The sequence below is a fragment of the Monocercomonoides exilis genome (genome assembly GCF_001643675.1).
Source record: "Monocercomonoides exilis strain PA203 chromosome Unknown scaffold54-601524, whole genome shotgun sequence".
NCBI lineage: Eukaryota > Preaxostyla > Oxymonadida > Polymastigidae > Monocercomonoides > Monocercomonoides exilis.
The window spans coordinates 355,001-378,087 of record NW_027150599.1 but is presented as its reverse complement, the minus strand read 5'-3'; the positions used below and the strand labels follow the sequence as shown (position 1 = coordinate 378,087).

At 30.4% G+C, this 23,087-nt stretch overlaps 7 protein-coding genes across 7 annotated transcripts in view; 4 read left to right on the top strand and 3 right to left on the bottom strand.

Moving 5' to 3' along the window:
- The first annotated feature begins 1,437 nt into the window (after positions 1-1,437).
- MONOS_10989 (uncharacterized protein) lies at positions 1,438-3,356 on the top strand. The gene is made up of 3 exons (XM_067863480.1): positions 1,438-1,724; positions 1,787-2,277; positions 2,338-3,356. The coding sequence occupies exons 1-3, from the start codon at positions 1,577-1,579 to the stop codon at positions 3,097-3,099; spliced, it is 1,401 nt and encodes a 466-aa protein (XP_067720370.1). The 5' UTR covers positions 1,438-1,576; the 3' UTR covers positions 3,100-3,356.
- A 313-nt stretch (positions 3,357-3,669) lies between these two features.
- On the bottom strand, positions 3,670-4,846 carry MONOS_10990 (Adaptor protein complex 4 (AP-4), sigma subunitB). The gene is made up of 4 exons (XM_067863482.1): positions 4,694-4,846; positions 4,553-4,639; positions 4,423-4,503; positions 3,670-4,363 (listed from the first exon to the last, which is right to left on the bottom strand). The coding sequence occupies exons 1-4, from the start codon at positions 4,829-4,831 to the stop codon at positions 4,238-4,240; spliced, it is 432 nt and encodes a 143-aa protein (XP_067720369.1). The 5' UTR covers positions 4,832-4,846; the 3' UTR covers positions 3,670-4,237.
- A 5,090-nt stretch (positions 4,847-9,936) lies between these two features.
- Positions 9,937-12,528, top strand: MONOS_7487 (uncharacterized protein; the record flags this gene model as incomplete). The annotated part of the gene is made up of 1 exon (XM_067877816.1): positions 9,937-12,528. The coding sequence occupies one exon, from the start codon at positions 9,937-9,939 to the stop codon at positions 12,526-12,528; it is 2,592 nt and encodes an 863-aa protein (XP_067720368.1).
- A 24-nt stretch (positions 12,529-12,552) lies between these two features.
- MONOS_7486 (uncharacterized protein) lies at positions 12,553-12,915 on the top strand (the record flags this gene model as incomplete). Its single annotated transcript, XM_067877815.1, has 1 exon — positions 12,553-12,915. One exon carries the CDS (start codon positions 12,553-12,555, stop codon positions 12,913-12,915), a length of 363 nt encoding a protein of 120 aa, XP_067720367.1.
- Positions 12,916-19,375: 6,460 nt separating this feature from the next.
- On the bottom strand, positions 19,376-20,164 carry MONOS_11550 (uncharacterized protein). Its single transcript, XM_067864090.1, has 4 exons — positions 20,057-20,164; positions 19,786-19,969; positions 19,669-19,730; positions 19,376-19,593 (listed from the first exon to the last, which is right to left on the bottom strand). Exons 1-4 carry the CDS (start codon positions 20,141-20,143, stop codon positions 19,531-19,533), a joined length of 396 nt encoding a protein of 131 aa, XP_067720366.1. The 5' UTR covers positions 20,144-20,164; the 3' UTR covers positions 19,376-19,530.
- Positions 20,165-20,189: 25 nt separating this feature from the next.
- On the top strand, positions 20,190-22,324 carry MONOS_11549 (uncharacterized protein). Its single transcript, XM_067864088.1, has 8 exons — positions 20,190-20,215; positions 20,273-20,320; positions 20,365-20,434; positions 20,480-20,498; positions 20,577-20,714; positions 20,782-20,840; positions 20,904-21,865; positions 22,125-22,324. Exons 1-8 carry the CDS (start codon positions 20,206-20,208, stop codon positions 22,190-22,192), a joined length of 1,374 nt encoding a protein of 457 aa, XP_067720365.1. The 5' UTR covers positions 20,190-20,205; the 3' UTR covers positions 22,193-22,324.
- Positions 22,325-22,789: 465 nt separating this feature from the next.
- MONOS_11548 (putative signal recognition particle subunit SRP19) overlaps positions 22,790-23,087 on the bottom strand; it is a 749-nt gene continuing 451 nt past the window's right edge. Inside the window, exons 3-4 of the mRNA XM_067864087.1 lie at positions 23,038-23,087; positions 22,790-22,984 (exon numbers count right to left, since the gene is read on the bottom strand). The exon at positions 23,038-23,087 is cut by the window's right edge and continues 65 nt beyond it. Coding sequence (XP_067720364.1) covers positions 22,887-22,984; positions 23,038-23,087 — 148 coding nt within the window. The 3' untranslated portion in view covers positions 22,790-22,886. The remainder of the gene's footprint in view (positions 22,985-23,037) is intronic.

Below are 23,087 nucleotides of genomic sequence, written 5' to 3'. Positions count from 1 at the left end.
ACAAAGTCTTGTTCCACAAGAACTTATTCTGATTGCAAAAAGTGTCTCATATGATATCTGTGACTCGAAAAACTTTGAATAAACCCTCTTCCCAAATAGTCTTCAGCGTAAGCGAATAACCTTTCTGATCGAGACAGCTGACAAATCCAACATCCAATCTCTTTGTTGTTCAGCCTCATTTACTTCCATCTCCCATAAAAAATGCAAACCTCTAACAGATTTTTCCTTCATTCAAACGGGAATCCCCCATTTCCCCTCCCTTCACTCCTTCAAACCACTCTGTAGTGCATCTTGTTTCAAAACTTTCTCCTTCTCTTCTCTTTTCTTCCTTCCTTTTTCCTTCTCATGTTCATTTTCCTTTCTCACAAATACTTTTCCTTGGCTCTCCATCCATTGCCCCTTCCCCTTCCTTTCCCTTTCTTCTCAATATCACCCAACTCAAACGCAATTTATTTTCTTTCTCCAAAATCCCTCTTGCCCAGTTCGCCACATTCATCTCGGAAACTTTTTCATAAGTGCGCCACTTCTAACTGAAAGTTGCATTTGAATGCTTTCATCAAACAACTTTCAAAATAAATACAAGGACTAATATAGAAGAAGGAGGTGAAGAAGAAGAAAGTGAAGAAGAAGAAAGTGAAGAAGAAGAAGACGAAGACGAAGACGAAGAAGAAGAGGAGAAAGAAAAAGAGGAAGAAAAAGAGGAAGAGGAAAAGGAAAACGAGGAGAAAGAGGATGGCGAAGAATGAATACACCGAAAAAAGAAAGGAAGAAGGAATGTTGAGTTCTTGGAAGTGTCATTAATTTTCAGAGACATAGTTGCCTTTTTGTTTCCTCTTCCAATCCCTATTTTTCATTCGGAAATGTTTTTTTTCTGTAAAATGTTTTCAATAATTTAGAGTGTAATAAGGAGGATAAACTTTATCAGCTGTTTCACATTCAAAAGATCTTTTGATGAGCTTTGTTGCTTTTGCTTTTTTATCAAATTATTCTTACAATGTTCATTTCCTGATTCTTTTTTCCTCTCTTGCAATTGAAGCATTTGCCTTGTTTCTTCTCCAAGGTCGATTGTTTCATATTTGTTTCCTTTTGCGAAAATCGTTCAATGCTTTTGTTTTGTCCACTCTTCTTGATTTTCGAATTCATTCAATTTCAACAGTTCCACGATTCGTTGGAAATGAAAATAAAAAATGTAATTCAATAACAGATTGCATTCGTTGAGTATGCAAACATTCGTTGCCCTTGCTTTCCGTAAGTATTGAAGAAGGCAAAAGTGATTATTTATTTCTCTTCAAGAATTGATATATTCATCGATTTTCTTTTTCTCAAAGGTTTAAATTTCATTTCCTTCTTAGAAAAAATTCAATTCCTAGTCCAAAAGTCAATTGCTTGAAATGAAAAAGTTTAATTTCATCATCATGCATAATTATTGGTTTGATCAAACAGAATTAAAAGATTATCATTTCTGGCCTCATTCAACGTAGCCTTGCAATTTCGTTGGACCTTTTCCAAAACCTTTTTTCAATAAAGCAAGGCATTTCCTTTTTTGTTGTAAAATTTCCGTATTGAAAGATAAACAATGATGTTTGTATTTATCGATTTTTTTGTTAGCAAAGAAACAATTCGAATGTATCATTCACTGTGCATGATAAGCAAAATGAGTTCGTGCATTGATGATAAGCAAGTGGATGAGCATAAAAAGATTCCAACGACTGAACGCTTTTCAGGTTTGTTCCTTTTTCCGTTATTTGAAAGGTTCTCATCGTTTTGTTTTAAATTCATTTGGAAGAATTGTTTGATAAACTTGGTTATTGCGCAGAAATTGAGCTGAAGGACAGAATTGAAGAACTGAACGAAGCGATGGAAGAAATGAATGAAGAAGAATTAAAAACAGTTTTCACAAAAGAAATGTTCGATAAAATATTCAATATGTATGTAGAAATGAAACTTTCGATGAAAAATGTTCTTTATTTGTTGAAGAACATTGGGTATTGGAAAATTATGAAATATACGTGGGTTGATAGCTTTAAAAAATCTTCACTGAGCAAAGTATTTAAAAAGGTGATTTCTGACGAAGTTATGATAAAGAGAGAAAGAAATGAAAAGCTATGGGTTGATCTTTGTGAGTGCCATCTGTTCCTTAACAATGGAACTTTTATAAATTTTATATCGATATGTGTACCTTATCTTCTGAAAGTTGCTTTGCGCAAAGAGAAAGACAAGGAGAACCAAAAAGAAGTGGAAATGGCTTTTATGGCTTTGCGTTGCTTTGGATATGATGTATGTGTATTTCTTTTATATCCCCAACGTCATTGTATTTCTTTCTTTCTTTTTTGTTAGAAAATGGAGCAAGAACTTTTCTTGGATGAAATCAAAGATATTATCCAATTTCACCAAAAGCATCGCAACCTTACTCATCTGGCGTATCAATATGCTTGGGAGTTTTTGATGAATAGGTTTTATACCAATGGAAGTTTGGAAATAGTTATTGAAGATGAACTGCATTTTGCGAGAGAGGCCTCAAGAGAGCTGGAAGAACTGACAAGAAATGTGGATTGGAAGAGAAAAGAAGAGAAAAGAGGAAGAGAAGTCAAAGAAGTGCTTGTTATCAAGGGATGGCTCTATTCAATTGATAATTACTTTTTCTGGTTCAAATTATGGAATGAAGAATTTTCTGTGCTAATTGGTAGCATTGTTAAGGTATTTCGAGCATCAAGAGATAATCACAGAAGAATAAGCGACCAATGCATTGAAACATTAAGATGTACAACGACGAACAAAGCCACGGAAGTTGATGACTTGCTGAAGGAAGGAGTCGTTGATCTGTTTTCAGAAGAAATGAAGAAATCAACTCCGAAAGATGAAATGGTGAGAGATTTCTTGTATTTCTTTTTGAATATTTCAGACGGATTTAATGGAAAGAATGAAGGCGAATCTGTCAAAGCGAAAACCAAGGCTACCAAAATGAAGATGCGCGAAAAGCTAGAAGAAGAAGGATTTGAAGATACAATTGCTAGCTTTCATGAAACTTATGATTATATTAACAAGGAATACGATTGTGAATTGTCATTAAATATTTCTGATTATTTTGTGAATGTTTGAGGAAATGTTTTAATGGTGCTTTTTTTTCTGACTTTTTTTTTTTTTTTGAGGAGCTTGCTACGGTTTTATGCAAGCTCGTAACCAACAAAAATGGCTAGAAATGTTTCCTTTATGCTTTTTTAATTTATACTGAATTTTCTATACAGTAATTTTTTTTTTCATAAAATAGAGCAATGTATTTTTGAGTTTAATATTATGATCATTGAAAGTTGGTTTCCTGCGAATGTTTTTCTCTGGAATTTTACAAATTTTTATATCATTGTACAACACGTTGATTTTATTAGTTCAATTGTTCGCACTATTTGCAACTTGTATTTCATTCTTTTTCTCATTTTATTTGTTTATCGAAAAATACGATTTTTTAAAAAACTCGAAGTTTCTGTTGATTTGAAAAGGAAATCACAAAAATTTGTTGAACAACAAATATTTGTCGTTTGAATGAAAATTGCTTTATTCAAATTTTGTGTGTGACCACATGGATAGAATAATTTGCGTGTAAGGGATACCTAATAATTATGTCAAGAAAGCTCATTCAGAAAATTCAATCAAAGTGAATATTGAAAGAAAATATTTTTATTTTCAATGCAGATAGATTATTGAGATTTATTCATGCCTCAAAGAGTGTCCATTCTGAAAAGTCGAATAAAAAAGTAAATAAAAAGAGCTAATCATTCGATAGCTTATTTTTTTCATCCTTGATTGTTAAAAGAAAGAGACAAATAACAAAATAAAAACAGATCAATCCGTCAAATGTCAAACAAAGAATATAAAAAGTCAATTAAACGAGTGTGAATTAATCGGCTTATATATTTTATAAGTTACAACAGACAAATGAAACTTTGTGTAAAAATCTTTTTATAAAAAATTCAAAAGAAAATGAAAATTTCTCATAAACATAGTAATGGATCGAAAATAATAAAATACTCACTTTAAAAACAAAGCATTTAAAAAATAAATTGCATCAACTACACCTGTTAATAGACAGAAGTTATGTAAATAAAATAAAAACCTTCCTCAAACGAGGAGACAAAAACATTTACATGTATAAATTATCGATTTAAACCAAAACAGTGTATAAAAACAGAGGCCAGAAATCTTCAATTTACAACAAGAATAATTTGGTATTTACACTTCACTTTTAAGGACAAAGTTTGTCAAGATACTCAATTGGTTCCAAAATTTCAGTCTTTTCAGTACCAATTATGTGCCCATTTGCAATCATTTCGTTAACAATAAAATGGACTCGATCAAGATTCATCATGACCTGTAAAAAAATATTTCATTATTCTGCTTTCAAATCTTTAAAAAAAAATTAATTCATACATCGAACTCGCAGACATTTTCAAAATACTCATCCAATGTTTCAACAAATAAATGAATGAATTCAATGATTTCTAGTTCATTCTATGTGCAAATTTTTTCTAACACACAAAAAAAACAATTAAAATCACACTTCTTCATCAGTAGTTCCAACAATTACGTACAACGATGCATATCGCTTATGAAAGACTGTATATTTTTCAAAATTAAAAAATGGAACCTAAAAAAAGACAGCAATAAACTTAAAATGCCAGCACAAAAAAGAATAACAAACTGCACCATCGGGCCGAGAAACGCACTTTCGCACAACTTCTCCTTCAAGAGCAATTCTTTCATTCAAAGGAATTGATTCATAATACTGTGAAAGTCGTGTTTCACCAAATTTATTCACAATCAAAAAAAATTGGATCATTGTAACAGAAATAATGGCTATGAAAGATTGTGAATATATTTATGAAAACAAAAAAAAAAAAAAAAAAAAAAAAAAAAAAAAAAAAGATTAACGAAAATAAATCACGTTGGTGATTAGAATTGGGAAAGAAAAGATAATTCAAGAACTGTGGTGATCTTAAAACGATTTTTAATATTTTTATTGAAAAACCTGTTTTGAGTAAGCCTTTGCGACAGACCGACATTTTCCAAAGTGTTCGACAAGTCGACCGACAATGCAAAATATTTCTATTTATATTAATTTCACTTTCATTTCATTTATTCGTTTTTTCTTATCATGGTATCTCAATATTTTGATTTATTAATAGAAAAACAAACAAATCAACAATTATCTGTTTTTGATGGAAATGAATAATTTTTAACATTTTGCTATTAAGAAATTGATTTTTCATGGTTTCGAAATTAAAAAATTATCATTAGTCCATGAAAAATAACTTATTGTCCTTTTTTTAACATAAGATTTTGTATTTTTCCCTTGTTTCAAAAATTCATTTTTTCGACAAAGATCAGTCGGTCGAATAGATCAGTCGGTCGAATAGATCAGTCGGTCGAATAGATCAGTCGGTCGAACAGATCAGTCGGTCGAACGGAAATATTGATTATTTCATTGATATCATGAATCAATTGACAACATATGAGGATTTTTTAAGGAGCTTGCCTTTGGAATTACAAAACAGTGCAAAATCTAAAGAAATCGTTTGAATTTAACATTAGACAAAATTTGGCAGAAACTTTTTTATTTCATTTTTTTTTTTACAAAAGAGTGCTGCATTAAGCAAAAAAATAGAAGAGCTAAAAAAAAGTGATTGTTCATTTGTTGAGTTGGAATGTTCAAAATCAACTATTTTTGGAAAATGTTTGATATTTTCAAGTTTTGATCAAAAATTATATCATTTCATTTGTTTTAATTATTATCAAGTTTACAGGCACCCTAATAACACTGGAGAAGACATAGGAAAAGTTCACTTTGAAATTCAAAAAAATTCAGTTTGGATAGCTTACACACCTGTGAAAAATGATGGAACGTTGAAAAAAGATGGACATATTTATTATTTGTGTCCAAACAGCAAAGAAGGAGTTAATTGTGGAGTTTCCGGAAGAAAAGGATGTGATCGAATAATTAATCATCAATGTCCACTTTTGACAAATTCATCAATCGTCAAATTTATGAAGCAGAATCATCCTCTCAAACAAGCAACTTATTACTCAAACAGAAAATTAGTTCCATTTCATTTTCAATATGATTTATTGAAAAAACTATTTTTGAGGTTAATTGGACATTGTAACATTGCATTTTTGTCCGCTTATTCATCTGAGTTTAATAGTTTCATTTCTTCTCTCATACAGATTTCTCAACAAAATCCATCATTTTCTCCCGAAACCATATTTCCCACATTGAATTACAGAAAACTATCTTCAATAATTCATGAGGAAGTGGAAGGTGCAATAAAAGAAAGGGATGCTGCAATTTTCAATTCTTCAGTCGGAATTATGATTGAAGGTGGAGTAATTGCTGGCAAAAAGTACACTGCAGTAACTGTGGTTCCGTTGAATCCGGGTGCTAAGCCAATGTTTTATAAATTAGTTAAAGCGTGCTATTCGTCCTTTGATTATTCGCAATTAGCAGTCCAAATCATGACTGAAATAAAAGATTTACACGGAGAAGTTCGGTGCTTTTGCACAGATGGCTTGCTTCCTCAGAAGCTTGCAATTCAGAGCCTTTCAGAAGAAACCACTACAGAAAAATCTTTGTCATTTTACAAAGGAACACCACCAATTTTTATTTATTGTTGCAATCATTTATTAAACTTAGTTGTATCTCATTTTTTCAACAACAACGAATTTTTCGGAAAACAGAAAGATGCAATTATTACATTTACGAAACAAGCGAAGGTGATTTCCCGCAGGCAACCCTCAACACCAAAATGCCCTTCTTTCATAGAAACAAGATGGCTTTGCATTTATGATATTTGTTTTTTTATTAGAAAACATTTTCATGATGATAATTTTTCAAAATTACAGGAATTGATTTTTATCGAAAATGTGATCAAATGTGAACTACTATTATTTCCCTTAAGAGAACTTCAGTTACAGTTCGAAAAAGATGAAACGAAGTTGGGAGATGTATTCCCTCTGCTGGTGAAAGCATTTGCACGCTACTCATGGATGCAGGACCTTGAAGAATTCTCTGAAGAAAACTGGCAATCTGGTTTATGTGATATTATAATCCTTTTGTTTAATTATTTTTTTGCAGGTGACAGGGGAAACCTGATCTCTTTGGCCTTTTCATTGACTCCTGGAGGGAGAAAAAACTATCAATTGGGTTCTTTTTCTGAGTCATACAACCAAGAATTGAATAGGCTGAAAGCGAATTACGAACTTGTTTTTCGTAGTGTAACATTGGATCAAACAACGAAAAACTCTGAATCAAAAACAAATCAACAAAACTTGATTCAAAACACTTCTAAAAAAATGAATCCATTATATTCATTAGAGCAATCAAAACATATGCCATCATCTTCTATTTCGTCTTCGTCCTTCGAATCCTTTTTAGTTTCCTCCCCGTCATCTTCATCTTTTTCTGATTCTTCATCAAGTTCTGCTTCAAATTCTTCATCGTGTTCTACTTCAAATTCTTCATCAAATTCATCAAATCAAGTTGTCGATTATGATCTGAGAACTTTTATCTTCGAAAAACGAAGTGACCGAAAGAAAGAATTATTTTCGAAAACCTCAAAACAAATCTTTGAGTCCAGAAGCCCAATAGATAGCGATATTTTTCCAAATAAATTGTCATTTGATATACCTTCTTCTTCGTCAACATACTCATTTAACCCTTTCACAATTGATTCGTTTCATTCAGCAATTCGATCACTAAATCCATCACTCTATGATAACACAAAAAAAAGACTCATCCATCATTCCTCCGTCAAATCAGTCTTCTACAGCCAAAGTTTCTGAAAAAAAAGAAAACTCATTTCCAGAATGTTCTCAAATTGTTCAACTTCTTCAAATAATCGAAGAAAACTTTTCAACAAAATGTGAAGAATCTTCTTCAAAACATTAGGAGAAAACAGATGAAACAGATGACGATGAGTTTGGACTTTTACAAGCTGAAAGCGATTCTGAAGAAGATGAATATTCGGATAAATCTGAATCTTCTTCATCATCAATGAAAAAAATGTAACTCACAACACTCGTAACAAAAGTCGAAAAGAAAATGAAGATTGTTTTGAAGAAAAAGGAAATAATGAAACGGATGATATGGATGATAATGAAGAAAAGAAAAATGAAGAAAATGAAGAAGATATTGTTTTCATTGGTTCAAATGAACAAATTGAAATTGGAATTCTTAAAAATTTAGAGCAAAAGGTTGAAGAAACAAGAAACATCCAAGAGAAAATTAATATGGACTGGTTCATAAGAATGAAAAGTGGATTTCATGGTTATATATCAAAAGTGTTTCTGAACCAAACGGAAAACTTCAAGGAAAAGCTTGAAGCTTTGTATTCTTCATTTCTTCTTGATTGTGATCAATCATTTCTACAGAATAATTTATTTGTTTTTTTTGCAGAAATTAGTAAGTCTGGCATGTTTCATTCGATATTTTCGAACGTTTGTTTCGCCTTGGTTACGTTTCCGTGTAGCGAAGCTTCTTGTGAGCGCCTCTTTTCTCGACTTCGACGTATTGTTGGGGATAGAAGGCACTCTCTTTCTTTGGAAACTCTCAATAATTTACTTTTTCTTTAGTTTTTTTTTTCATTTTTGTTCATTTAATATGCTCCTTTGTTATTTATCATATAACGCTTTTCAATATAAAGCAATTTCTATTTTTGAAATTTTGACAATTATTATTTTTAAATCACATCTCCATAAGTTCATAAATAAACATTTTTTAATGTTAAAGTTGAATTTATTTTACTATATGATGCATTGGCAAACAAAAACTGTGAACATTCTCTTATTTACAATTTCACGAACAGCATCTCCATGCAAAAACATATGTTAACAATTTATGAAGTCACATGAATACTGACTTCCTCATCAATTTTTTTTAATATCTATCTTCCATCTTTTCTTGAGCAAAACTTTTGATCATTCCAGCAAAAAAGGTTGTAATCCTTCGACCGATTGAAAAACTTCTTATTTTCTTAACTTATATAAAAAATTCGGCATAGGTGTAACTGTCTACCTTTTGTAATTCTGGATTTTAACAATTAATTTTGTGATGTTTCAAAAGCAAAAATTATTTAAAAACTTTTGTATGGACCGATTTTTCGCAAAAATTTTTGTTTCTCGTGAAAAAACAGTTTTTAAAAATGACCCATAAATATGAGTATTTTTTAAAAAAATAAATAAAATAAGATAATTATGAAATAAAAAGTGGATAAAAGGTCATTAATTATTACATTGTCCTATTTCAATAATAATAATTTGAGAAATAAAACATAAAAAAAAATTAATAAATAAATTAAATTATTTTGATCAATCCCACAATTATATTTTGAATATCCAAAAATTTAGAATTTGCTTTCTTTCGCCAAGAATTGAACCCTCGTTTGAGATCATGTAACAAATCATATATATAAATGTAGTTTAAAAGTGTGCGATGAATTGTTATCTATATATCGTTCAAGTTTTTATGAATTTTGTTTATGATTTTTAAGATGAATATTTGCATGCAGTACAAGGATATTATTATTAAGCTATGGTGACAATGAATAAAGAAGAACAAACAAATCGTGTGAAACATTCTTTTTAATTATTAACATTGTTATATTAAAATTTTTTCCAAAACACATAAAATATCATTTATTTTCTTATGAAATTAAATAGATGTTAAATTAAATATCCGATTTGAGTGAAAATTGTACAAAAAATAGCACAAGGTTAAAAAGAAATGAAGTTCGTTGGGAATATTATTCCACCAAGTTTTAGCAGAACAATCACATCAATGATCGAATCAAACACTCAAAATGGCGAATTGCATATGAAGAACTGCGAGATGAGCGTGATTGGAGGGAAGCAAAATACGGTTGGATTCTCCTTGATCAAATCAACTGGAAGATGGTTGAATTAGACTCCGTCACGCTTTCAGATGTGAAATCATCAGTTACACTGTTTTCACTTTCATCAGGAAATGTGAAAGTGAACAGTTTTTCAATGGATTCGTGCTATATTGGAAACAACATTTTTGTTATTCACGATTCTGGAGTTTCTTGTCATTTGGTGAATGTTCGAGGAGAATCGTTGAATGAAAGTGGAGGATGTCTTCTTCTGATCAAAGGAACTGAATCAACAACAAAGATAAATAAAGTGGGTGAGGAAATGAGTCTCAATATTGACAATTCATCATTTTCAGGAGTGAAGAGAAGTGGAAATGGAGCGAGCATTTTGGAGTCTGCAAGTGAGAAAAAGATTTGTTTGGCTGTAAATGAGAGCAACATCACAGAAGACAAAGCAGAAGATAGTGAAAAAGGAGGGGCGATATTCTTCGCATTTGGAAAGTCTGGATCAATAAAGATGATTGAATCGGAAATCAGTCATTGCAGTTGCAGCCTTAGTTCAGGAAAAGGAGGAGGAGTGTATTTGGCAACAAAGGAAAGAGGAGAATTGAATTTTTCATTTGTGGGAATGAAATTCAGTGACAACGGTGCAAGTGTTGGAAAAGATATTTTCATTGAATGTTATGACATCACATCTCAAATCAATGAAACACAATTTCAGTTTGATCTTCGAGAAGGTCATTATACGCGTTACAATGCAATTTATGGAATTGATAGTTGCGATTATCCAGGTGACACAGATCTGATTAGATTTGTGACGATCCATCAGAGTGACACAATTATTGTTTGCAGCGTGAATGGATCGAATGACTGGCAATGTGGAACAAACGCTCTTCCATGTGATTCAATTGAGCATGGGATGGTGCATTTGACATCTGAATATGTGAGTCTATTGTATGTTGACGCTGAGAGTGTAATTGGAAGAGAAATTAATCTGGAGGAGATGAGTTTGAGTTCGAAGAGCAGAGAAATGTGTGAAGTTGAAGTGAAATCAGAGATTGAAAGAACAAGAGGGGCATTGGTGACAACAACCGGAACAGTCTCGTTGGTGAAAGTAAATTTTGTGTTTGATTCAAATTTCATCTCTTCACACGAATCATTGATATCACCAGAGGGAGGGATTCTTGAGATAATGAATTGCTCATTCACTACAAAACAATCTGATGAAGATGGAAATGCAGGTTTTACAAACATTCCATTTCACATTATAAACATGGCAAAAGGAGAGTTACAACTTGACGGATGCACAATATCAAATCTCATTCTTCAAAAATCTTCAATATATCTATCATCTTCTCTTCCATCAGTGATAGATTCATTAGAGATTAGCAATTCAACAATTAAACCATCTCTGATAGATATTAATGAATGTGGACAATTAACAACCAAGGATTTCAACGCAGAAAACATTTCAGTTGAAGGAAATGAAGAATCATTGATATCTTGCTTGTCAATGAAAAAGACAATGCAAGTGACAAATTGCACAATGGGTGGAATCCGTTCAAACAAAGCAAAAGGGAAATTGATGAAAGAGGAGGATTGTTTGGATATGAAAATGGACAGTTGCATTTTTAATGGGAGCGCAAAGGAAAGAAATGAACAATATTTGAATGAGGAAAAAGATATTTGCAAATGGGACGGATCTCTTGTTGAAGTTGTGAAGAGTTCTGTTATGATGAAGGATGCGACAATCTGGAATTCGCCAGATGGTGGAATAACAATGAGTGGAGGGGAAATGACTGTTAATGATGGAAGATTTGAGAACAACAATCCATTCATTGAAGGATATCCGTCATTGAGAAGAAATATCATCTGTTCAGATTCTGGAATATTGAATGTGATGGGTTTGAAAGGGGGAGATGGATTGGAGAGAAACACATTACTTTGGATGTTAAATAATGGATGCAGTTTTGAAGGAATTGCTTCCGAAAGGGATTCATCGTTTTTCATTCCTGTTCTAGAGAGTGTGGAAGCAAAAGAATCAACAGATAGAATGAAGCTGATATTCAAAGGAATGCTTCCTGTTCCATGCAATCTGTCATTCTCTGTTGTGAAGAGGAAAGGAGAAGAGAAAGAGATTGAACATTATGATTTTGAATTAAGTGGATTCTTGTCAGAAACACAAGTTGAAAGAAGTGTGGAGAAAGATCTCATAAGCAGTTGTGGAGAAGAAATAGAAGTGAGTGTGCACATTTTATTTGGGAATGCAGAACCTCCTTCCTCAACTGATCCATTTGTCCTAAAGAACAGGAGTGAATCCAAAACAAGTGGAGATGACAATGTTGTGAAAGGAGGCAACCTGACAAGTTTATTGTGGGCTGTGATTGCCATGGCAATTGTTCTTTTTATTATTCTGATAGGATTTGTTGTTGTATCAATTCGATGGAGAAAGCAAAAGAGAAGAACAGAAGAATTGGAGGAGATTGTGAATGACACAGTGAAGAAGGATCGGAAATTGATTGAGATAGTGATGATGGAAATGTTACCAGAGGAGCTGCTGAGGAGAGCAGAGAGAGAGAGAGAGGGAGAGAGATGGAAGGAGGGAGGAAAAGGGAAAGGGAAGGCAATTATGAGAAGAAGACAAAGATTTTGAGAAAAGAAGAAGAGGATTGAGAATATGAAGAGAGAAAGAGACAAGCAAAGAGAAAGGGATAGAGATAGAGATAGAGATAGAGATCAGAACAGAACGAAGTGGGAGAAAGAGAGAGAAAGAGAAAGAGCAGCCGAAAAGCCAGTTGCCATTTCGTTTTCACCGTTCCATCATTTTTTGCCACTAGCTTCTGTTAATTTCAACATCAGGCAGAATCGAGAAGGAGAGCTGAGAAGAAGAAGAAGAAGAAGAGAAGAAGAAGAAGAAGAAGAAGAAGAAGAAGAAGAAGAAGAAGCAATGAAGATGAATGAAAGAGAGGGAAGAAAGGGAGAGGAGCGAAAGATTAGAGCGATAGACAAGAACAGAGTGAATATGGAGATTTTGATGTGAAAGAACGCAATTTGCATTCAGGGAGAGAAAAAAGGAGAAGTGACTTGGACTATCCACAAATACGAGGAAGAGATAAAGTGAAAGATAGGGAAAGAGATAAAGATTGAGATAGAGATAGAGATAGAATTTGAAACTTCTTGTAATGGAAATTTTGTTCATTCTGTTATTTATTTGTCATTATTTAATCAAACAATTTTTTCGTAGTTTTTTGATCTCTCAAATAAGTTTAGCATGTAATGGAAAGGCTTGTGAATTAAAAAAACACGCTTTTTTTCAATGAACTGATAGAAAATATGAAAAATGATAAGGAAAAATGAATATGAAATGACGGTATTTTTTTGTCTATGTTGTTCTTTTGAAAGGAGAAACCATTAAGATTCATTCGTTTTTTAAAAAAGAAATCACAATATGAACACAAAAAATTATTGATAATATCAAATTGAATCGAATATCAATTAACGGTATGCTAAAAAAAAATTAAAAGAAAAAAACAAAATTTGAATAATTAAAATGAATATTAGAGAAAATAGAAATATTATGCAATACTAACAAAAAAGAGGAATTAGTATATAGAATTTTCAAAACTGAATCATTTCTGAAATGAACAAGAATGATCTTTGATATTCAAAATGAAAATGCGCAGTCTGTTAAAGCAAATTAAAATGTTTATTATCATCCATTTATGTGAAATATATTTAACATAAAGTAAAAGGAAGATTGGCCAGAATTTGCACAATCCATCATGCAAAAAAGCAAAAACAGATTCCTTTCAAACATGAAAATTTATTATGTGATTGATCAAAATAATTTAATTTATTTATTATTTTTTTTTTATGTTTTATTTCTCAAATTATTATTATTGAAATAGGACAATGTAATAATTAATGACCTTTTATCCACTTTTTATTTCATAATTATCTTATTTTATTTATTTTTTTAAAAAATACTCATATTTATGGGTCATTTTTAAAAACTGTTTTTTCACGAGAAACAAAAATTTTTGCGAAAAATCGGTCCATACAAAAGTTTTTAAATAATTTTTGCTTTTGAAACATCACAAAATTAATTGTTAAAATCCAGAATTACAAAAGGTAGACAGTTACACCTATGCCCTTCTTATTTGTCAGTAGCTCTGCCACTTTCCACCTCAAACACTCCTTCAAGGTGTCATCCTCATCCTCAAGAACAGATGGTAGCAGTAGTGAATCTACGAATCTCTCGCTCATCATCGGAACATCAAATGAGATATTTCAATTGCGGAGCTTGAAGAGATTGATTACGAATCGGAATCATCAAAACAATCTGAATAAAGATAAATGCAGGTGATGGCATGCTCAGAGAACAACGCAACATGAGGACTCAGACTAGCTAACGATAAAAGCAGATCTTCCGTCTCACAAAACGAGTGAAATTGTCTCATTCGCCACCTCCAATAAAACCCAAGCAGCTGTCACTTCTCTCTCCTTCAAAGTGCCAATCGCCATCTCCTTTTTCTCGTTCCTTCCATGAAGCAACATGAACAGAGAATCCCTCAAATCCACAATCAGTTTCTCATGAGTAGATGAGCATGCCATTGCATCCACCAAGTTCGACATTGATGAGGTTGTTGGGCACAGACTCTTCGATCGAACAAAAGTTGAATCTGAATCACTCGTTGAAGTGGATGAAACGGATGACTCTGGAAATCTCTTTCTCGTTTCCTCTTCTGTTTCTTCGTCTTCCTCCTTTTCCTATATCCATTGAGGGATCTTGTCTGAGTCTCTCCACAAGATATATTCGGTTTTCCCACTCTCAGAAAGAAGAAGCTCTTCTGATTCCGAATACAAAAACCGCTTCTCATAAACAAACTTCATTTTCATATCCTTTTTCATTTTCCACGCCTCCCGTGCGACTTTCCTTCACTGCTCCTGGTCTATGTCTGCATCTCAGTTTCTCAAAAACCTTCTGAACTTGCTTTAATGTGTCATTCTCAAATTGTTAATATTTCAAAGTTCATTCTTTGATATTTTTTCAAATGAAAGAGTTAAAATTATTGTGAAAAATCTACAGTTAAAACATTTAATAATTTTCTCAACTTTCAAACACTAAAAATCTAAATTTTTCTTTGAAAAAATAAACTTTTATTCAATTATCGATTTGAAATTGCGTTTATTTTAAAAAATCAATTGAAATCTATACAAAAACAATAAAATGAAAATAATCAAAACACAATTCAAATCAAAATTTTAAAGGATCGTAAAAGTGTGTGAAATTTCTAAAAGCTTATGCTCAATCATCCACTACCTATGAAATTAGCAAATTCTTAAAATTCTCAAACAGGTTGAAATGATTGTGCATTGAAAAATGCGAGAGTGAAATAATAGTTCATTAACAAAGATCATTTTTGAGAACAAAATGAAATTGGCGAGAAGCAAAAAACATACTATAGACATTAAATATATGCCATAAATATTTATGAAATGCGAAGCTTACAACACTTTATATTTAACGATTCATCAGTTAAACAATTAATTATTTTGATCAAACCCATTATTAGGATAAAATTATTTATAATTATGGTATTTTTGATCTTTGAAAAATTGAAACTTTTTTCTTAAATTTTTTTGTTATTTATTTATTTGTTTTTGTTCAATCGAATTATTCAACACAGATAAAAACTTTCATGTCTCAAAAAAAAAAAAAAAAAAAAAAAAAAAAATTCGACATTGGTTTTTCCAATCGACCGACAATCATCGTTCAATTTTTCCTTGTCGCAAAGGCTTAGTTTTGAGAATGAATCCAAACCATAACATTGTTGAACGATACTCAAAGTCTATATGCAATTTGATCTTAAATAATGACGTTTGGTAAAAACACTCAACCTTATTAGTGAGTAATAATTTTTGTTATCGTAATAATTCATTAAAAATTTTCTGACGAAAAATATTCATTGAATCCAACAAAAGAATACTGAAAAATGAAAAAGCTTTTTAAAGACGTCTTCATCGATATTTCATCTAAAACATATGTTTAAAAAGCAGTTGTGAAACTTTTTCCATGAAAAAGAAAATTTTCTTTTTAACTGCTTAATATCATTGAAAAAAACATCTCCAAAAAAATTCAATGATTTCTAAAAGATTAACTCAAATTTATGAAACATTTGCACAAACGTTATTCGATTTTTATTGCAAGATATTTGTGGTATTATATTTATAATAATGAAAAAAACCGGGATTTGTTGCAAAATTTTTCTGAAATCATATCAAAATAAGTTTTCTTCTCCAATGCAAAAAAGAACAGAAAAATGCATAATTGAGAACAATGTTTGCAAATTTTGAGTCGAATAAAAAATTCGAAAAGTGAAAGATTCAGTTTTGTTTATCATCGCAATATTTTATTCAAATTTGGTGAACATTTTTTGGAGATAAATGAACTTATTATTCAACACTGTTAAACATATTGTTTGATACAAAACGTTTTGAGGATTTATTGATAAACACTCATAGATATTAATCTGTTTCTGTCAAAATGTCGGAAATAAATATTAATGTTGTTATCGATGAAATACAGATATCGCATAAAATTCCGGGAAAGATCGATGTCACAATAACCGCAAGAGGAATAATTTTGACAATTTTCCTCAAAATATATCTTATCAATACAAACTCGCGTGACACAAAAGACTTTCAAAATAGTCTCATTTGTGCTCAGAGATAATTATTATTAAAATCTCGGAGAAACTCAAAATCCTCTTTCTCCGAATTTTTAATAATATATTTTTTCTGAGCACAAATGAAGCTGTCTTGAAAGTTTTGTATTTCAATAGAGTTCGTATTGATGAGATATATTTTGAGGAAATTTGTCAGAATTATTCCTCATGCAGTTATTATGAAATCGATCTTGTCTAGTGTTTAAAGCGATATTTGTCCTCTTGAAAATCAAAAATAATTAATATCAAATTATTTTTTCATTGTCAATAAACATTCGTACGTGTGCTTTTTCAGAAAAAAGTTATCATTAATTCAAATATTCTATTTTTAATAAAATTTATCTCAGACAGTTAATCTTCATTTGATCTATTGAAATAATGACATTCATTCAGAAAATTTTTTTCTTTGAACAAAGAAGGAAAAATGTTTCTTATTTAATTTTGTGAACATAACAAGGCATATTCATAAATAAACAGCATTGGTTTTAATTATAAATATTAGCTTTTCATGAAAAATAAATTGAAATAAAAGGAACTTTCTTAAAGAAAAACAAGTTTCATTTTCATGAGTGATTATTTTCGAAATCATATTTTTTCTGTCAAAAATTTCGGATTGTACATTTGAAAGGAATATTCAAGAATGGACCCTGAAAAGTTACAGATTTTTTTAATGACACATCTTCTATTTTTTTCAAGTCGAACTTTGGCTTTTGAAACGAATGATAAGCATTTAATCTTTAAATGACAAATATTCAGCAAATGATAATGAATTTTCAAAATAATAATTACACCGAAAAAAGTTATGATTTCAAAAATAATCACACACATGCTGGATTTATAATCAAATTTTTTAAAAATCAATTTCAGCTTTTTTTCACTCAAATAACTCAGAAAAAACATAAATAAAACTTGAATATAATACGGAAAATGAGTTTTATTAAAAAATGATTTAACTTATTAAATCAAAAAAATTCAATTAATATGATTTTTAATTATCCTGACAATTACAAATATGTGAGTTTTCATAAAGAGCGACACAAATATAAAAACATGTCCGAAGCTTCATGTTTTTTTATTCAAATCGTTCAATTCCACACATAGTGGTTTTTTTAACAAAATGTGTTTTCTTTTTGAATGTGTGATTATTTCAGAAATCAAAACATTTATCTGTGTGTGCATAATTGTGAAAGTTTTATGAATTCGAAAAATAAAATTTTGTTAAAATGTTTTATTCATTTTTTTGGCATGACCTTCGATCATAGCATCTTACTGATCGTTCGCAAAACTTATTCAATAATAATCTAATTTAACCTTTTCTTTTTCTTATATCTCTTTACAACTGTTGAAACTTTATAAGGTTTCGAAGAAACTCACACATCACATGTTTTCAAAAAAATTAATAATTGTAGAGATTGCAGCTTTCAAAGGTTATAAGATAACCGCATTGTTTCAAAAACTTTTAAATGGAAATTTGAAATGAAGACCAAATTTATGTCCTTAAGAAGTTCAAGGAACATCTGCCATTGTGTTTTCATTAAATGAAAAAATATCATTTTTTTTCACATTTTTTATCGGACAAAAGTGAAATTTAAATAATCTAAAAATTAATAAATGAGGATTGTGGATTTGGTTCTAACACTGAAGTGTTCAAAACACAGAAATTCATTCAATTCAATATTCCTTATTTCAACATTCTTATTTCTTTGTCTGCAAAAAAAAAAAAAAAAAAAAAAAAAAAAATAAAAAATAAAAAAAAATAAAAAAAAAAACTTTTTTGTTCATTAATCATAATTCGAAGTGAATTCACAAATTGTAATATATGAAAGACAAATTATGGATTCATAAAGTACAACAAAATATCACTTTAATATTAATCATAATTTCTAAAAAAGGATCACAAAATAATTAACATAAATGAAATAAAAATAAAACCATTTTTCAGAAATTTGACTGAAATTTTTTTTTTTTTTCTCTAAAAAATAATTTACTAATATTTTTAAAATAGATTTGTTTCACAACCTGGGGATGTAGATCAATTGGTAGATCGTTCGCTTAGCATGCGAGAGGCACTGGGATCAAAGCCCGGCATCTCCAATTTTTTAATTTTTGAAGTATTATAATTTCGAAAATTTGATGTTAATAAATGAAAATGCAAATTTTGAAATGCTGGATAATCAATCTTTTTTCGAAACAAGAACTTCAGAATTTAGTATACTCTGATGTTTTTCATAATATTTTATGCTACATAAAAATAATTATGCATGTTTGACGTTTATGTTCATTTTCAAAACCTAACAAAACTTTATACTTTTGAAGTACAGTCAAGCTCGGTTATAATCACAATCCATTTTGCATGATTTTTTGTGATTATAACCGAACTTGATTACAACCGAACCATCTTTTTCATTGAAAAGTTTTTCAGAAAAAATTTTTTTGAAGATTAAAAAAGAAAATTTTCAATATTTATTTAAATCCACACATTTGAATCGATTTTTCAATTTTTAATGTTTTAATGAAAATTTTTGTTCATTATAAAGCAGAAAAAAACAACTTTCATTTTTTCAAAAATTTCGAAATAAACAGAAAAATACCCATAAATTTTCAAATTTTGTGATTATTCACGATTTTAGTGTGATTATATCCGATGAAATTACATAAGGAAAAATGCAAAATTTATCGATGCACGAAAAATTGTGATTATTCGCGGTCTTGATTACAACCGAGGTGATTATAACCGAGCTTCACTGTATATCCTTTTATTTTTAAGAAAAATTTATAATCTGCTATATCTTTTAAAATATGTGAAATGATAAGCAACAATCAATTAATCAATTGAAAACATTGAACATTGTCATTTAATAACCAAAAAATAAAGCATTGTAATTACAAAGCAAATAGACGCATTTAAAATAGCGAAATGATGTTTTTCAGACAACAGCAGCAATATGACGTTTTTTATGCTTTGGCTTTCTGTTCCTTTTGATACGTCTCTAAAAATGGATTTGTAAGTTTATTAAATTAAAGTTAAAAAAACACTTGACCTTCCATTTTTATATTTTACAAACCTGTATTTTTTTTCGAATGTCAGGACGCCTGCTTAGCTCAATTTTCTTTTTTCGAGATTCACCTAAAATTGGAACATGCTCAACAAACTGATAAAACACAAAATGATAAGAACAAACTCATTTTCTTTTTAGGCTTTGATTTTTGTTGCTCATTTTTTGTTTCTTTTTCTTTTGGGGTTTCAATTCCTTTCTGCTTTCTTATTTCTTCAGCCTTCTTTGCATCAGCAGCTTTTCTTCTATTTTGAAGTCTAAGATCAGCCATTAACAGCTTGTATCTTTCCTCGTAGTCAGCTAAAACTTTCTAATAGAATCACCGTAATTTAAAATGAAAAAAAGATGATAAAACGAAAACAGTTAAGATCCAAAACATATACAATAAATAACATACAGGACGTTCTTTTTCAACTGCAATTCTATGGTTGGCTCTCTCTCTTTTGTTGTGGACATTGCCCTTACATCCCAATCGTTTTCCCATTGTTTTTTGCCTTTTATTTATGGGAAAGACAACCATAAAGTAATCTTGTTTAAGTTTTTTCAATGTTTTACGGTTAGCTGTTTTTGTTTTAGTTAAATTTTATCGCGCAAATTAATGCATTTTTGTCAGCATTAAAGGTTACACCTGGGTTATTAGCGCATATCAAGATCAAGCAACGTATTTAATTATTTTGTATTTATTTAGAATTTACTTTTTCTTAGATTATCATTTTTACGCAACACAGGCTACTTTAGAAATGGATGATAATGATTTCTCAAAGTCATCATTAATGTTTGATTATTTCTTTAGATTCATTTTTATTAATTGCTTTTTTAGATTTACAAACATTTCAAACGTGTGAACAAAAATCCTGAAAGCTATTCTTTTCAAAATTTCGTTTCTCATTTTGTATTTTTTATAACTTGCGTTGTAGACTCAAAAATATGAACTGTGCGAACTAAATCATTGTTGCCCACAAGTTTCATTTCAGTTGAGATTTGGCTGCGATGATGTTGATGGAGGATTTACTGTTATTGGAAATTCATCCATAATCCTTAGTGGATTTATTGCAGTTTGAAATTATTTTGTTTTCAATAATTTTCTGTAAAAGATTTTTTCATTATTATTATTTTTTAAAGCATGCTTCACTTGCAAGAACTTTACCTATTTCGTCACTCGACACAACAACAATTTTTAGGTTTTATTTTATTTTCATCAATTTACATTTGTACAAATAAATACAATTAAATTCTTCCTGTAGACTTATTCCTAAAGTAGATGAATTTACAGAACCTGATAAAAAGAAAGTTACAGGAACGGAAAAAATCAAAAAAGACGAGAGCGTAGACAGAAAAAAATTAGAACTTAATGAAGCAAAGCAACATGAAGTAAATTCATCCAAACCAACTTCTACACTATCACCGGAGAATTTTTCAATTGAAATTTGCGGGGATCAAGAAGCTAGAAAGCTAACATTCTTCCCCACTTTTTCTATATTAAAGGCATTGGACAACTCAAAATTCCACGAAACTCGCAGCACTGTTCGTACATGCAACATAACTGTGCAGTTTCCAAGAGCTGCAGATGCAGAATCGGATGAGGATGAACCAATTGACGAGGATAGCGACTCCGAAAGCGACGAAGATATCAAACGAGAGCTGGAAAAGGAGCGGGAGAGGCAAAGAAAAGAAGCACTGAAGAGAAGAGAAGAGAAAGCAAAAGAGGAAGAACTGCAAAAATTGATTGCAGCCAATCCTGTTTCGATTGTGCTTCGTTCGCGTAGAAAAGTTATTCCAGGCGACACAGTCAAAGTGGCTATCCAATGGTACATATGCAACTTTGACAAACCAAATGGAAAGAACACATCCATTCCAGTGAAGGACGTATTAGCAAGAAACATCAAACCCGTTTCTGCGTCTCAGCAACAGGGAAAGAAAAAAGCAGAATCGTCTTCCAGCAGCAATGCTACAAAGACAACATCTTCAAAGACAACATCTTCAAAGTCAACAGTTTCACACTCATTTTGTGGACTAGCTATTTCTTCTATGCCTCGTGCACCAGCGTCGAATGTGCCTGTGGCTTCGCCTGTGACGATGCTGTCATTCATTGTGCAGACAGGGACAGCCGCGATGTATCTGGACGAGAGTGTGCTGGGCATGCGCATTGGAAGCGTGAAGGAGATTATCCCGCCACGTCAGTTGTGCTCTGAAGGAGAAGGGAAAAGTTTGAAACTTTATTTATTTTATATTATTTATTTATTTATTTATTTATTTATTTATTTATTTATTTATTTATTTATTTATTTATTTATTTATTTATTTATTTATTTATTTATTTATTTATTTATTTATTTATTTATTTATTTATTTATTTATTTATTTATTTATTTATTTATTTATTTATTTATTTATTTTTGTTATAAAAATTAAACAAAAACAAAAATGAATGTTCATTTTTGTTGAACATTGTGATTTATTTGCAGACCCATTTCGCATTCCGTCAACCCTTCAGGCTCGATGCAGGATACAACTGATACAGTTTTTAAGATAATTATTTTACGGAACGAATAAAAAATTTTTTGGTACAAAGCATAAACCGGAAACGATCACATTAAAGTTTCATTTATTATAATGTGATAATGCCCGATTTTGCTTGTATCAAAAATTTCATTTATTAAAAAAATATTTATGAGTATTTTTACTTTTTTAATTTTGAGAGGAAGAATATTTGAATAATTATTTTATCTCATCAAAACAAATATTTTAAGAAAAATTAAACACAAAAAATACATCTTGAATAAAAAGTGATTCATTGCAATTTAAACACATACTCAAATATCTCAGGACAGTTTCTAAATATTAGTTTGGAAATGTGAAGTTCTCAATAAAAAGTATTTCCTTACAAAAATTTTTTATGATAAACATTACTAACAGCTATGAAGCAAAAGAACCTTCTTTTCAACAAGCAGTAATGGTCTAGGGGTAGAATGCAACGTTGCCATCGTTGCGACCCGGGTTCGAGTCCCGGTTACTGCAAGTTTTTCCCTTTTTCACTTTTGATAAGCACAATTATTTTTGAATGATTTGTCAAAAAATATGATGAGAATTCTTGTTGTTTCCTTGTTTGAAAGTATTTAAAATAATAAAATTTAGGCATTTTGATTTTTTTGATACAACTTCTGAAAAACAAATATTTCACTCATGAGAAAGTCTTTCAATAATCATTTTTACAAAAATGAAGTGAATTATTTTCGTTTTCCTTTTCCTGTTGATTTTTGTTTTTGTCCCTTTTCCGTTCTTCTATTTTTCATTATCTCAGCCACCATCTTTTCAAGTTTTAATTCTAAAAACAAATATAAAGAAAAGAAAGGCGATTGAATCAAAAATTTCTCATACTAGATGGTATGTCTTCGCGTAATGGAGTCCTTGGCTTCTTTTCATCTTTT